General features: G+C 39.0%; 1 protein-coding gene across 1 annotated transcript in view; it reads right to left on the bottom strand.

Moving 5' to 3' along the window:
• Window positions 1-9,928, bottom strand: part of ncaph (non-SMC condensin I complex, subunit H) — an 11,147-nt gene extending 1,219 nt beyond the window's left edge. Inside the window, exons 1-16 of the mRNA XM_035657755.1 lie at window positions 9,824-9,928; window positions 8,659-8,881; window positions 8,344-8,434; window positions 8,052-8,144; window positions 7,303-7,420; window positions 7,040-7,188; window positions 5,986-6,175; window positions 5,777-5,859; window positions 5,090-5,283; window positions 4,527-4,672; window positions 4,021-4,127; window positions 1,855-1,974; window positions 1,456-1,563; window positions 861-1,004; window positions 549-659; window positions 261-337 (exon numbers count right to left, since the gene is read on the bottom strand). Coding sequence (XP_035513648.1) covers window positions 261-337; window positions 549-659; window positions 861-1,004; window positions 1,456-1,563; window positions 1,855-1,974; window positions 4,021-4,127; window positions 4,527-4,672; window positions 5,090-5,283; window positions 5,777-5,859; window positions 5,986-6,175; window positions 7,040-7,188; window positions 7,303-7,420; window positions 8,052-8,144; window positions 8,344-8,434; window positions 8,659-8,876 — 1,949 coding nt within the window. The 5' untranslated portion in view covers window positions 8,877-8,881; window positions 9,824-9,928. The remainder of the gene's footprint in view (window positions 1-260; window positions 338-548; window positions 660-860; window positions 1,005-1,455; window positions 1,564-1,854; window positions 1,975-4,020; window positions 4,128-4,526; window positions 4,673-5,089; window positions 5,284-5,776; window positions 5,860-5,985; window positions 6,176-7,039; window positions 7,189-7,302; window positions 7,421-8,051; window positions 8,145-8,343; window positions 8,435-8,658; window positions 8,882-9,823) is intronic.
• Between the last annotated feature and the right edge of the window lie 6,413 nt (window positions 9,929-16,341).

Consider the following 16,341-nt stretch of genomic DNA (forward strand, 5'->3'; position numbering starts at 1 on the left):
TAGCCATCACAATGTGGCCCTTGTCAAAGTCCCTCAAACCCTCATGCTGCCAATTTTTCCTGCTTCTAACACATCAACATGAGGACAAAATGTTCACTTGCTGTCTGATATATCCCACCCACTGACAGGAGCCATGATAACCAGGGCTCATAATGTTATGGCTGATCGGTGTATATTTGCATGCAATGTTCTTTGTTACGTTATTATTATTCCTCATTACTGCTGTGCAATGGCAGGCATGGTAGGAGGTCTGCTGGTACCTTTGAAGCAGCGTCTTTGTGGTCTGACTGAAGACTTTCTCCCCACACACCTCTGGTTTCTCCACAGTCTCCACCTCCTGTAGGGAACATGAAGGCATAACTAATAAAACAGAGTCAAACAGATATACACAGCTAAATCTCTCACTGGCTGCATGTTTACTCTATCTACCAAATGTGAGCAATGACCAAGGACTAGAGTTGCAAAAGCCAAAACTGATGTTACCACCTCATACACCTGGACAAAAAAAGCTGATACAGTACATTAGCTGCTCTTTTGGGCTGATTTACCTTTGTGGGTTTTTCTGGGCTTTCAGTCAGAAGAGTCCACATGTTGTTCTTGAGTCTCTTCATGTCCATTTTCTTTGCGGTCTTAGCATAGTTGATTTCAATCTTGTTGACCTACAAAAACAAGCAATAATGCAAGAACAAGTATGTAAAAATGCAAAACTAAGAAATCTTTTATAATCATTCCAATTCAAGAGGAGTAGAATATTTTGATTAAAATGTGCCCACGGCCTTCAGGTTTTATGTTTTGTTACATTAAGAGTTTTATCAGGTGCTAGAAAGAGTCTCTGCGACCCTTAAAATCCTGTTACTCACCCTGTGCGGTTCAGGTACCAGATCATCCTCCCCATAGGTTGAGATGCCCTCTAGATCTTGTGAGGGCGGAGCTATACTGTCACCTGAAGGCTGGGTATCGTCTGAACCGGCAAACCCTTCAACATCATCATCGCTGTCGCCACCCTGAAGAGGTAGATGGACAAAGAGGTGCCAAAGGGATGTGAAGATGTGATTCCTCATCAGTTTTTGCAATTGCTTATGACAATCCTCCATCTCTCCTCCACATACACCATTATCTGATAACTAATTGGCCATGAGACAAGATCTGATTTAACTGAGGTGGTGATGACTGATTGATCATCACATTGTTTGCTTCACTGTGATTAATCAGAGTCGAATGTTGCACTGTCAGGAAGAAAAATGATGTGCATCGAGTTGAAGTCAGTTTTAAAATTGATCAGCTGGATGAGAGTTATTCTGAAGCAGAGCCACACTGACTGAAACACTTTGCAATATCATATCATTATTTTAAGGCCATGTCAGCCACCGTAACTCTTTAGATAAAGAAAGTCTGTTAAAATACAAATCAACTTAAATAAACAAGTTAACAGGTTAAACAAGTTAAAGATCATACCTCAAGACCTGGGCAGAAATTGGCTGTGTCGTTGGCGTTGTTGTAGTCGTAGTCCCCAATGCCTTCTCCAAGCTCTCCGGACAGCCTCTTCTGGCCTTCTTTACTCAGCTAGAGCAAAGAAAAGCAAATACGTCCTTCTTAATAAGTATCTTTATTCAGATACTCCGGGTACATTATATGGTGACGGTAGCATATCTAATTTAGTATAAAAAGCTGATGACCATGATAATTATGTGATTGCTCTACATCTTAATGACTAGCAGAACAGACAGAACAGACTAACACTATATTCCCTATTGCTCTGCAAAAGCAACAGACCACTGGTGCCACAAACGTATGTTTATGTCTCTATTTAACCTCTTCCACCAGCCCTGTCAGATGGTAGTAGTGAAGACTCACCGAGCTGGAGGGTTTAAGGCTGAGCTGGGAGAGCGTCTCTGGGGGAAACTGGAAGTCTGCTGGTAGAGTTGTTTTCTTATTGCTGGCACTGAGGGCAGACTTGCTGTTGGTAGTGGCAGCCTGTGAGATGAAAACAGACGATGTCAGATTTTGATCAGTATCTCAAAGAGTGATATCACTTTTTAGTTAAAGATTTTTAATCCCATTTCACTTTATTTAATTAATAGAGCTAAAACTGTAGTTGTACCAAGTAATAACACATCAGCAAACTGGAGCTGTTGAGAGAAAATGTAAAATCTGTTTGGCAGGAGGAAAACATTTCAGAGTAGGTTCAATTCTAAAATGCTGTCAGGGCCAGTTCATTCACAGAACACCCACACTGTGAGCGTTGTGCTGGTTTATTAGCCATAACTACCCCACTGTTCCTTGTGCTGGAATAGTTTTACAGTTCTTGTGTCATACTTGCAGGCACATATTAAAAAGTTCCACAAACAAAAGCACTTTGGGGTTTTTGTTACACTTTGTGGAATTAAACAGAATTAAAAACTTTGATATACTTGATCTGAAGTTGAAGTGAAGTCTACCAACCCATGTTATAGCCTTAATGCCTTTCTTTACGACACATCAGTGACATATTTTGAAACATTCAAACTGTATCTCAAAAACACTGTCTACTTATTGTAGCACACCATTTTATTGCCTTATCAGTTTTATTATTAGTATTCATCTTTATTGTTTGGAGTTTTACTTCATTTTGTTTCTGCATTATTTTAATTGCCTGCATTTGCCTCAATCTTGAACTGTTTTAATATCACTTTACCTTGACAACACCAAACATGTTGCATACTGCATAGCCTGGTGGGGTTGGGACTTTTTTATTTTACATTTCTTATTTCTTCATGGCCAAAGCACCGAAGGGACAGGGACTGCCTGGTTTGAACATCTTACAGAGGTAACTGTCAAATTATACATATATTATATACTTTTGTCCAAACAGTCTCATACACTTACATGCAAACTTATTCTTTCTTGTAATGGCCCCTCTCATGTTTGTTTGTTTTTATAATGCTGCAGAGCTTCCCCGTGTTTAAATGTCACAATGCTACGAACTGTGGGTAAGTGTACATAAGGACTCAAAATGTCTGCAAGAGAGCCCTTGTGCAGTTGAGTACTGGGCAGTGGGACAGCCCTAAGGCCCTGTGGACTTACCAGGAATGAGCCTTTTTAGGTTATGCTTGATTTTCATTGTAGGTTTATGATTATCAGTGAAACGTTTCTTGCACGTCAAATGGGGAGAACCTCACCAATCATGCATCACTCAAAGTCTACAGCTACCTCATGTAACAGCAATCCCATGATCAGCACTCATCACATGCATCATGTGAATTCTGCTCATAGCTTCAACACTCTATCCATGTTAGTTTTTTTTTTTTTTTTACAATAAGAAGATTCAAGATAACTATGTCCAGGATGAACAAAACTTCCAACAAACTGCGTTCAAAGAACCAAATTAACTGGGTGAGAATACACAGGATTATTTTATCTGATAACAGCCTGTTAGGCTCAATTAGTTAAGCCACAATTCAAGAATGGGGTGCTGAATGATCCTAGAATTTCATTCCAAAATAAAATCATTATTTAAAAAAGATGCTGACTGAAAGTATGAAAAGTATACTCTACAGAAAATTAACATAATTAATAAGGTAACATTCATCATAACATTATAATGTTATCTCAATAACCACCCAGCTAGTGCTGTCAGATATGATGCATTTTGTGTGATTATATGGTATCTGTATCTGACGTGGCTGTCAATAGGACAACCAATTCTAAAGTGACTTTTTGTTCACATTACACAAAAGCAGTCCTTCAACACATCAACTTTGAGGACAAAATAATAAATACAATATGTCTTGTTTAATTCGTACAAAAACATGCTCATTTGTGAGATTGTATTACTATTAGACATAGCCAGGCTAGTTGTTTCCCCCGTTTATGTTAAGCTTAGTTAGAGAGCAGAATTAATCTTCTCTTCTAACCCTCTGCAGAAAAGCATATAAGCACATTTCTCCATATGTACTATTCCTTTAATACTAAGAAATAAACATGACCCAACATTTACAGGAGAGACACACTTGGAATGACAAAAGTAGCAAGGGCTCTTACTCGTGTGGTGCGGAAGTAGGTGTCAAAATTGACATCATCACTGAAGTCTATTTCAAAAGTCTTCTTGGGCTTCCTTTTACGTGTCTCCTTGTCAGGCAAATGGTCCACTATAGAGGATGAAGTACATGAAATGAGATGGATAATTGTTACTCTGCACACATTCAACAGGGGAGGGCCATCTTCAGAAAATCATCTTGTCTGCTAGAGAAAATGTGAAAGCCTAATTTATCCCAATACCCCTCAAAGGACAAAACTAAGCCCAATATGTGCACATTATGCTGTCAGCATAACTCAGCATCCAAATACATGTCTGGCACTACATAAAATGGGTTATTGATCAAAACTAGACACATAAAGACAGCTCAAAGTAAATTGAGATTACATTAACCCTCATCATTATACAATCTGTATTATTACAGTGTTCTAACACTATAGCCTGTACATGGATATCTACTCTGAAACCATAATTGTCTATAAGTATGTGTTAAACCATGAATTTCACTCACACTTGTGCTTTGGCTTGAACTGCCAGTAGCCAGGTCCAGCCCATGTTGCCATGGTCCTGGGGCTGAAGTATGAATACTCCCTGGGCTCAGAGGACAGCTGCAGACACATGGTGGCGATGTCTCCCTCTCCAATTGGAATCACATCCCTGTACCACCATCACAAGAAACCATTCAAACAGGCTGCAAGAATTGACTTGTTACCCATTTAATATGTTCTAATGATAATAGGCAATGCAATTACTTTGCCCCCATTCTTGATTATATAAGAAATGCATTTGAAACTAAAGCAAGCTTGAGTAGGCATTGAGAAGAGCAGGCTCTTTCCCCAAATAGAACTTAATGGGGTCTATTCTTTTATCCTAACACAAGATATAATCAGCCTTTAAGTAAGTTAAGTTAGCCTTTAAGTACTAGGAGAAAAGATTGCAGAAAATAAAGTAATCTGTAGAAACTCAAGTTCCCCTAAGACTATAAATAAATGAAGAAGGTCTGTGGTAAAATGGAGAGTTCTTCTACATCTAAGCAGAAGACAAACATCACTGCCCTACAATCCACGATCTTACCTTCCTTTGCCAGAGCCAGAGGGCTCGCAACCCTCTTTGTGCTCCTTGGATCTCTCCTCACAGTCACCCATTCCCTCCTCATAATCGGCATCGAAGTCAGGGCAGTCATCTTCTTCGGGCTCAGGCTCGGGCTCAGCGTTCACGTCAAACACGTGTTCGCCCTGTTTCATCTTCTCCAAGAGCTGATTCATGGTCTGAAAGAAGGTGCACAGTCAGACGACAGACAATTTTTTAAAGATCATGTGCAGCAGTGTCTTAACAGGGCACATGGGTTGCCCCCCTTTTGCAGGGAAAAAAATGGAGCATGTGTTTTCCTTGTGGTGTTTGCATAATGAGGAGTCACGTGCCCATGCTTGAACAAATTTAACCTAACATGTAATTTGTAATTCAAAAGCAATCTGTATGATATATATTTTTTCCATTTTTTAAATAAAAGGCTTGAATTTCAAATGAAAAGTGAAAACCTTACTGGAGACTACTGTAGCTAGCAGTAGTGACAGTGCAGGCTAGTGCCTGTTGTATGGTTGGCATAGGGTTCAACCTCAAAGATAGGAAAAGTTAACTTTTAAGAGAAATGAGTGGTTCTATTACCCCTTTATCTAGTTAATAAGAAATAATTCCATCAGATTAATTATTATTATTATTATTATTATTATTAGGTTTTAGTGGTTATATGGGTTCTCTGACCTGCTCAGGGTTCCAGCTAGTGAAGGAGAAGTCCTGCAGCGATGGGCAGATGGAGCATTTCTCCTGAGAACGCTGCAGTCCAGCTGGCAGAAACACAGCACAGAAAGAGGAACAGCTCAATGGATAAGACACAGCTAGATGGCACTAAGGTTCAGACAAACACTAAATGGAACAGTGTTTCATTTTTGGGGTTGTAAAATGTTTCTTACCCATAAACGGGGATGCGGGGACTCCCTGTGGAGGTGGAGGAGAGTAAGAGGGTGTGGACTGAAGGAGGGTCATGTAGGAGGGAAACAGCAGCTCACATTGACTGTTCTCACTGAAGAGAACTGACAGGAAGACGCCGGCCGTGCTGCTCTCATCGAAGGATGAGGCCATCCGCTGAAACATGGGGTCCACCTGGGTGGGTGAGAAGAACAGTTGCTCATGTTCACAGCCTTATGACAGAACTGAGGAAAAAAAAAAACTTGAGTAAAATGCCTCTTTCTTTTTCTTTACATCTTTTGGTTATTTGGGCATCAGTGAAGACAATCCATCCAATTAATATGGAAAGGGGATGCAGTCATCTTCTGCAGAAATCTCTCTTGCTCCTTCTAAAATGACAGCTTAATGACCCATGTCTAATAACTGATCTTAATCACCAAATATGAACGTATGAGTCAGACATTCAGTGGATATAAGACGACTGTGAAGTTTTAATCAATTAAAAAATAATATGCTGTAACAGCAGGGATGTTGCAGCGGCTTACACTTAAGTAAAGTGACCTTTGTACAAGAGTACATACAAAGTATAGGACCTCAGAAAAAGGGAAAAAAATTGTGATACACTGATCTGATACACCAAATTAGTATTAGGGCTGATTTTGTCAGTTCTACCCTGAAGGTAAACAGATATTAAATTGAAAAAGAGAAAAAAAAGAGAAAGAGCATTGGCACTGTGTCTGTGCATAGAATCAGCCAATAAATGTAAAAGTATTAGCAAGTGTCAGCATAAAGCCCCTTTCGGCAAAAATGTTCCAGGAACTATGAAGCCAGAGGAACTAAACCTGGAACAACCCCATTTAAGTGTGTGTACCACATCTGTAGAACCGTGAGGATCAATTAAGAAAATTAGACAGATGATGACTAAAAAATGATGGTGGTCTTAAATAGCATCATTAGGCTCCTAATGCATTCAATTGCATAACAGCATAACTATCATCCTTTTAGAATTGGGGTGCATAACCTTCGGACCGATATTGTTGTGTAAAGATGACACCATACCTCACACTTCCTCTCAGACTCAGCGCTATTGATGTTGCTCAGGTTTTGCTCTACTGTTCTCTTAGGAGGCCTCTTTTTCTTTGGCTGCTTGGCAGTCACTTCACCTCCGGCAAGCCCCTCTTCTCCGCCTTCATCCTTCTGTCCATGGTCTGCATATGCACAAAAAAAGCAGAAAACTTCAAACAATGTTCAAATAACATGGCTAGACCAAGTCCAGCATCACAGATTAGATGAAAAAAATCACAAATTGCTGAGGCTCGCACCCTCTCCAGGTTTGGTCTCAGCACCCAGGCCACCCAGCACCCTATAGGCATCAGCATGAACAGCATCCACCCTCACAGCATAAATCTTTGTACTAGCATCCAAAGTGCCAGCTGCCACCTTTAGGACACACACACGGAAAAGATGCAAACATCATACACACAGCTTGTAAAATAAATCTGACAAGTACTATTTCAAGGCACAGTTACATTGAATAACACTGTTCAGGTTTTTCAATAATTACAACAATGGCCTTGAGACTTTTGTAGCAGTGTTTGCTCTGCAACTTTCATTAGGTTAAGTCAGGATGCTGCAGACTTTATCAGAATGAGTGGATCAATTTCTCATCAGATAAAACACACAATGGTAGACTGAAAAATGTATCAAGACCTCTAAACTTAATTTAAGACTTGAATGCTCTACTTCACTGGATTCAAAATCTGCAAGGGATAATGTAAAAACCTACAGGCACTTTATCTAACAGGGCTCACTGTTCCTTTGAATTAAATCAGTCTGATGCTTATCAGAAAAACATCCAAGATACATCTTTCACAGAGCTTTTTGACACATGACTACAAGGTGTGTGTTTCTAGGCTTTACATGACTACAAGGTTTAACAGGGAAATATCTATGAACAAATAAAGTATGATACATTGGATTCAATTTCATTAAATAAATCACGTTCTTTTTTGACTTCTGTAGAACTAAGGGAGTTATCAACGACTCAAAGTACATAAAAAAACCCTCAAACCTTGAAGTTTGTGAGCTCAGAATCCTTCTGTTTCAGTATGTCAGCCATGTAATCAATCAAATGCAGACCAAAGGCATTTTTGGTGGTGATTTTCTGTCAAAAAGAAAAAGGAAATGCATTGGTTGATTTTTCCTTTTAGTTCTTAACACTGTCTATTTGAAAAGTAATGCACATACATCTTAAATACACAGAAAATGGAGGAGACAAAGAGAAAAACATAACATGGAACACTGAATGATTTCTCTGTGACTAAGACACTATGTATATGCATGCACACAGTGCATATACTCACATTCTCAGTGGAGAGTTTTATGCAGGTGGAGTAATGCTCAGAGATCTGTGCGTTTGACAACTTGGGCACAGCAGCAGGAGTCCCTGCGGCACTGCATACAAAAATGTGATTATTGTTAAGCAATCAAGATACATATTAGTAGGGCAGACAGAAATGATCTACTGAAGCTTTTAAAATGTTTGTTTGTTTGTTTAAAATGTATTTTATTTTATTCAAAGTTATCCTATAAGCTTTACATGACAGCCCGTCACCAAACTAATGCTCAATACTCTAGTCAAAAGCACGGTTTACCAAGCCTTCATCTCTACAGCTTACCTGTGAGATGCAGAGTCATTGAAGGAGGAGTCAGTGGCAGCTTGAAGGTCAATGACCCTTGACCTTCTGCGCTGACGTCGTTCCTGCTCATCATCATTGCCGGGGAAGGCTGCCAGCAGCGGGGTGCTGCAGGCTGCAGGGGACAGGCCCTTGTTCTTCAAGGAGGACGATGTCCATCCTGAACGGACCCGAGAGACGGGTGTGGAGGCTGCACTCATCTTAGCTGGAGACAAACAAAGAGGTTACATGTTGACACAGGGCCAAGTTTTACCTTCAAGAAAAATAGCTGGGATAATGCTTCAGTGTTTAGAAAGAGAAAAATAAACAGGCAGCAGGATGTTACACGTACAAAGTAACTTGTGAAATGAGCCTGGAATTGGAAGGAGAATATTTTTCAAGAAAAGAAATATATAATATTTTGAATGTATGTATAACATGGTTTGTGGTGTGAGAGACTACCAGTGTTTGAAAAGTGGAAACAGTGAACGTATTTCAGCTTCTATTGGCCAGATGAATTTTGACAGCTTCTTCTCCTCAGTAAGCTGACATATTCAGTGGGAAATGCAAGTCAATAACATTTTAATGACAGAATAGGTATTATTAGTAATATCAGTAATAGGCTTCAGTCTCTTATTTTAAAGGCACAAAATATTACAGTTTATATCTTTATAAAAAATGACTTCCATCAACCTTTTTCAGTCAGTGAGTGACACGAAATGCGAATCATTTCTTAAACACACGCATACTTTTATTTAGAAAGTGCTGCGTTGTATCTATGTACATACCGTCCTTTCTGATTTAAGTTAGCTATAACTTAAGCCAGCCAGAACGACGCTCATATAAACAAAAGGACCCCAGGTGGATATCAACGTTAACTGTAAGTGAGGTAAAAAGTGATTGAAGTTATTGCTAAGAAACTTTTGAGACAGCAAAACTTAAATCTTAAAACACATGTCTGCCATGCTAACTTATCTGTCTAATAACATGTTCAACCAAACCAAAGGACAAGCGTTGCTCCAGCTCAGTGAGCTCATACCTACGCTGAAGCACAACAACGCTAGCTTTAGTTAGCATTAGCTAATATGAACGTGTCTCACTATCATTGTTAGCTGACTGGCTTACTGACACACTGTACAACAGATCTTACTTTGTTGTTTTAACGTACCTCACGATGTCTAAAATCCGACGTGTTTTTCTTACCACCGGTTATAATTTGTAATATATGGAAGATAAGAACAGAGCAAGCTGCAGTTCTTCTTCCTGCTCAGCGTTTGAATTTTTGCGCCGAACGGTTTACGTATCATCACCCTACGTCATGACGCAAACCACGCCCACTTCGAGGGTTTTTGAATGACTCACGAGTAAGAAAAGACAGAAACATCCCAGCCTCAAAAACTCAGTTTTACTCAATACAGTTGAAACAGCCCATTGTATTCTTCTTCTTCTTCTTCTTCCTAGTATTATTATTATTATTATTAAATATTTAATTTGTGTGAATATATTGTTATATTTATTTTTTCTTATTCTATGGCTTTTTTTCACTATTAAATTGTTTTATTGTCATTATTACTATTTGTAGTAATATTGTATTCATATTCTGTTCTTTGACATGATTTGTTCAATTTATGATTCTGTTCTTTAAATCACAGTGTTAGATTATGCTCCATATGTTGTATCACCAATGCTGAATGTTGTACTTAGCTGAAAATAAACCTTTGTTTCTCCAAGCAGTGATGTGCCTTGTTGCTGCAGCTGTACTTGCACAAGTGGAATCAAAGTCATTGATAGCTCTTGTGAACACTTTATATAGACATTGTATGGCACAATAACATAATCAGCATGCACATTTCCCCTTTCTTTTCAGTTCTTGATTCTTTTGATTGCCATGAACCGGTTCGTGAACACTCCCAATTGGTTGAGTTCTCTGATTGTCTGAGTGGTCTATTCCTTCAGTTCCATACTTTTTAGGACTGGTATTGGATACAATTTTATGGGGAAACTTTACAGAAACAGCTGCCAGATCAGGCAGCATAGGCTTGGGATTGGATGGCACTCAGCTGTGACTTAGTAACAAAACAAATATCGTAGTTCATATCACAGTAGACCAAATACGCATCACTCCCACATGCATCATTCCCCCTTGTTTCATCAAAATTGCCTCCAAGACAAGTTAGCACAGACAAATGAACAAACATTGGAGTGCTCCTCTAAGCCGTCAATGTAATTTTGAATAGGCTATGTGAAAATGGAGATCCAATGACATGTAGCTATACAGTGTTTCCCTACATTTACCTTGAGCAGCATTAAACAGATTTTCTTTATTCCCCCTGGTTGACGTATCTTTTAAGGGCTTCCTTCTTCGTTTAACAACATAAATCTACATCTCATCAATTCATTTGGAGAGTGGGCATCTACAGATCTGATTATCATAAGTGTGTAGTATGATGACGTCTCTTTCCAGCCTATGAAAGTACATTAATTAATATTATGCAAAGTGGGAAAGATATATGAAATTCTTAACAATGCCATTATATTATGGAATGAATGACAGTATGAAGCGATAACTAAATATGATGAAATAGTGGTCTGTGGTCCAATGTGGATGCATTAGCTCTGTTTCTTCTTTCTGCTGAGAAATCTATTTCCCAGCCAACTGAAATCTGTGTTGAAAATGGAATAGAGAGGACGAGTTGACAGCAATGAAGAAGTAATAGCTGCTCACTAGATGGCAGTAAAAAGTAAGGCTTCAATTCTGTCAGGTTAGAGTACATGCTAATACACTGGTGTGACATTGGAGTAAAACACTGTAGCATTTCCCCCATTTGCTCTTTTTTACGATTGCATTCTTCTGGACTTTGTATTCTACATTTTATTTAGCCTAGGGGCTGTGTGGCTTTTTTTCCCCTCTGAGGTGTAGTCATGTCACCCTTGTTTAAGTGAAGACAGAGACCAGCTGGCTCCAGGCAGTAAACTGCTCACACCAATTCTTTTTACTACGTATTTAAAGTATCAGAATTGTTTTTTTCCAGGTGAGTGTTTTGATCTCTTTGGATCTATGTTGCTCTATATGAACTGCTCCCAGTAGTGATTTTTTTGTAATTAGACTTTTCACGATAACCACACAGCAAGAGATTTATGTAAACCCTTTAATTGGACTTCTGTGTTTAAAACTCTTGAGACTGGGGTTATGTATGTGTTTGACGGTGAACAAATCCAAACATCATTTGTCCCCCGACACTATTGTAAGCTATACTATATATACATCCTGACCAGCGAGAGCAGGAACAAATAGCTTTCTTGGACGCAGTTAATATAGTGATTTCTAAAAATTCACGCTATTAATCTCCCAGTGGAAGACTGTTGCAGTATATTGTTATGCTTTTAACTATAACAAAGGCAAATCCTCTGTGTGTTTACAGTATGTGTGTGTGTGTGTGCTTTAAAATGCCTCTAAAGAGAAGCACTTCAGTGTGATATATGGTTATGGCATTAAAAATGAAAAGACTGTGTGTGTGTAATATGTGCATGCACTGTCAAACCAGATATACATAAACATAAGGACAAACATACCGTACACACACATACACATACTCATGTCAACATGCAGCAGTGCCTAACAAATGAAAAGCATTGGTCTTTTCAGCAGAAGCCTCAGCTTGTTTTAACCAACCACTGCCATTTGATTGATTTCCTCTGTCTGGCCATTGATGGGAGATGATGAGGATTATTAAATGACTCAATCTTTCCTCTGCCCTCTCTGCTTCTCTAACTCTTTTTTTTTCATAGTTATTGACACTCAACATTCCTTGCCCAAAGTTCTTCTTAACACTGAACCTTGGTTAGGTCTAGTTCATCTTTAACCCCTCTCTTATAAAGCACAACCTTGCTTAGGACTTAGACACTGACTCTACACTCTTGTTATCTCAGGGTTAATGGGACAATTAACTTTTTGCACACTCAAACAATATGCAGTGCAATGAGGGCCTATGGTAGATTGTGCCGTTAACTCAAGTCTGCCTGGCAGAGTCGAGGACGGGCTGTGGTCCAAGTCAATGAAGAAGATATATGCACTGTACCGGTCCAATGCTTTTAATGAAATTACATCAAGGAGTGCTGTGAATGGGTACACAGGGTTATTAAAACAAAGGCAGACTGAAGCAGTAGACCAGGGTCAAAAATCTGAGTATTGGCGGTTTTGTTTTAACATGCTGGAGACGTTACATGGGGCAGGGTCAGGATGTGGTGTCATAGAGAATAAGATAATAAAAGCCAAATGGAAATGCAGAATATATTATCATTTAACGAGTGGAATGAACCTTCTGGTAGTCATAACGAATGTACTCAGTTTTGTTATAATAGCCTCTTGCACTTCTATAACTTGGTGTCTGAACAAAAATAATTTAAATGTAAAATGTGTTTTGATAAAACTGTCTATAAGCCTATTTTGTCTTAGTATGGACAAATTTGATTTTCATGCTATAGAACACAGTAGTACCACTAGTCCACATATAGCCCCATTAGCACTCCATTTACCCTCCATGATTTGCATTTCCTATGCATAACCTTTAAGATAAATCAAAACTGTATTTTTAAAATGTTTTTTTTTTTTAATCTTATACTGTCTTCCTGCAATGACAAAAGGTTTTCCTGTAGTGAAACCAACATTTAAATCCAATATTCCCACCGTCAGTGCCAGCCACTTCCTAGAAGGTGTATTTAATGGGACCCTGGGGAGTTTCGGAGTAGCGTTATTTATCAATGTTTTGAGGAGTATAAATTACACACATTTGTGTAAAAAGGTCAAGTGCTGAACAAAGAACTTATGAACTACTGTTATGAAGTATTTCACTTTATTACTTCCCACCTTTTGTTGCCTCATCCTACTTGACCAAGCATGTGGGTAGTGAGATACACATTCCTGTAAGTTTTAAGCTGTTTTTTACACCTTAAGGTGATTGACAGTTTGTGAAAGTAACCTACAAAGAAATGTTGTGAAAACAAAAGCAATTCTGCCCACAAAAGGCAGAAAAGAGAAAGCCTGCTAACTAGCAAACATGCATGTAAAAAATGCACATTTAAAGTGGCTATAATGAATCAAATGACAATGTGATGTTTTCATAGTGTAGTTGTGCAGGAACAGGTGGTGATATGTCAATGTTGGGTTCAACACTTGTTTCTGCTGCCCCCAAGTGGCCAAACACACAATTATTTTGACTGACTGAGTTTAGCATGTTAAAGACATTCAGGTTTCTTGTAATGTTATGTTACAAAGAGAATTTAAGATGTTCAGGTGGCCATTTCCCATTCTGAAGTGTATTGTGTATTGAGGCTGCTGATGCCTCTGGGAGAGTTGATGGCTCTCCGGGAGAGAAATGCTAATTCCATGACCTCTGCTGTGTCTGTGCTTACATTTAGTCCTCTTTTCATCTGAAACAGCTGAGGCCTGGGATTGTACAAATAGCCAGCCGAGGAAGGTTGGTTGACCTGGAGAAATGGGGACGTGTGACAGAGAAAATTACATTTTTTGAAACAGCATGTCTCTCTGTCTGTGAGTCTTTCTCTTACACACTCACACAAATCCATACACACTCACAGACTCTCACAGGTGTGTACTTGCAAACACAGAAAGGACTGAGTGAACACTGGCAGACATGTGTGCACACTGCATGTGCAATATATTTTGGCATTGGTATTTATGCAGTGTTTACTTTGGAGGCAGCCTTAATCCATAAAAATTAAATGACTTTTTAAAAAATATTTTGCTGTATACCAAGGGGAAGTTGAAGATAAATCGAGCACACTCAGTAATGGCCCCATAGAGTTCCATCACCTACATCTCAATAACTCCAAAGTGATTCCATGAATACTGATCAGGATCATATCATATCAGGAAAGCAGGTGGTGGCAATCCAAATATTGATTTGATTTCTCGTTCTACTGATTAGAGGTAAAAAATTGTGATTAGCAAGACTGACATGAGGTTATTTACTGTCCAGTCCGGGATTCTGAATTATGGACTCACCCACGGCAGATCCACTGAAAATCCGACTGTCAGTGCAGTCGATTCTTATGACAGGTTGAATCAATGACGCTTCTGTGTGCATGGTAGAACTCTTTACATGGGATAAGGCCTGTCTGGGATTTATTGACCATGTTATTTGTCTTTTCTTCAGAGGTATTTAACGGAAAAACCCATGCATACATTATGTAAGCAACTTCTGGCCAGTGCAGGATAGTGTTTTGTTGTTGCCCAGAGAATCAGTTACTTATGGTCAGTCTGAAAAGCAGGAATGGAAAAATGCCTCAAGCGTAAAATAAAATAAAGGTAAATTACATCTCCTATAGAGGTCTTCCCTCGATGCAGCGTGTAACAGAGGGAAGATTTAGTTCCCAGGCAACAGAGCAAGATGAAGAAAGGCCATCCCATTTCCATGAGTGTGTGGGATCGGCCGGTGATGAAGCACCCACAATTTCACATCAAAGGGGGAAGAGGGAGATAAAGAGGGGTCCACTTTCTTAGATGTAATGATGCAGAGATACACGTTTTTTGCAGCCTCTCACTACAGGAAGCTGTTAAAAACCTGTTCAGGACCTTTATACTATTCATCTTCTATGACATACCCTGGACACCCTGTGGTGTTGTCCTTTTAATTAAAAGTTGAAAGCTTTGCACTTCACCAAAGAAGTGTATTGTCTGCTGATTAAGACAAGCAATAATTAAATTACACAGGTGTGACTCCGTCTCCCAGCATGCTCTTTCCCATCATGGTTGAGGTTCGCTAATCTTCTGGACCTCTGTGGGGAACAGACATTGATATTTGCGGAATAGGATTGTGTGGAAGGAAAGCAAACAGAGGAAGGAGGAGAAAGAACATGAGCGACAGTACGATAGCTGTGAGAGAAAAATGGAAATATATAAAATGACAATCATCAGCGAAGCGAAGATGCCAATCATGAGCAGTGCGCACTTTTCATGCGCTTGTTATCATCGTGACAGGGAAATATGTTCAAGGAAACGGAGTGTTTGTGGTTGGAGCCTGTGGCCATGGTCTTTAAAAAAATCTGCATTCCATTTATTCATGGTTGCCTTAAGGGAAAAGGGGAAGTTTGCATCCATATGTGGGAAAACTGAACTGCATGAGGCCTAAATTGGATTAAAAAACATGTAGCGTAGCAATGAAATGCATTTTATATATCTGCTGTTTGTACTTCAACAACAGCACAGCTTCTAGGAAGATGATAAGGCCAAGGCTAAATAAATCCTAATTTTTGTGCAAAATGCATTCCAAATCCTGAAATCATAAAATAAGAAGTCTACTATACAAAAACTCTTTGTGTTTACGTGTGTGTGTGTGTGTGTGTGCTTTATTTGTAGTTATAGGATGCAATGCAGTAGTCTCCACATTAAATTAAGATAACGGAAAAGTGGTCTTGGACTGTGTTCACTTGAGCTGATTCAGAAATCAGACAGAGAACACTTGTTTTTAATTTCAAAACTGGGGCACATTTATATAGGACCAAATCTGATCTAATAACTTATATATAATATAATACATGCTGTCTTTACAACAATCTCCTTAAAGGAGTAATTCCACATTTTGGAGAATACTTAATACTTATTATACTAAGCTAGTTGCTTTCTTGCTGAGAGTGAAAGAAGATGTCGCTTTAACGTCTGGATGC

Source organism: Morone saxatilis, unplaced genomic scaffold (assembly GCF_004916995.1).
Source record: "Morone saxatilis isolate NCDOM2014 unplaced genomic scaffold, NCSU_SB_2.0 Contig16, whole genome shotgun sequence".
NCBI classification, from domain to species: Eukaryota; Metazoa; Chordata; class Actinopteri; family Moronidae; genus Morone; species Morone saxatilis.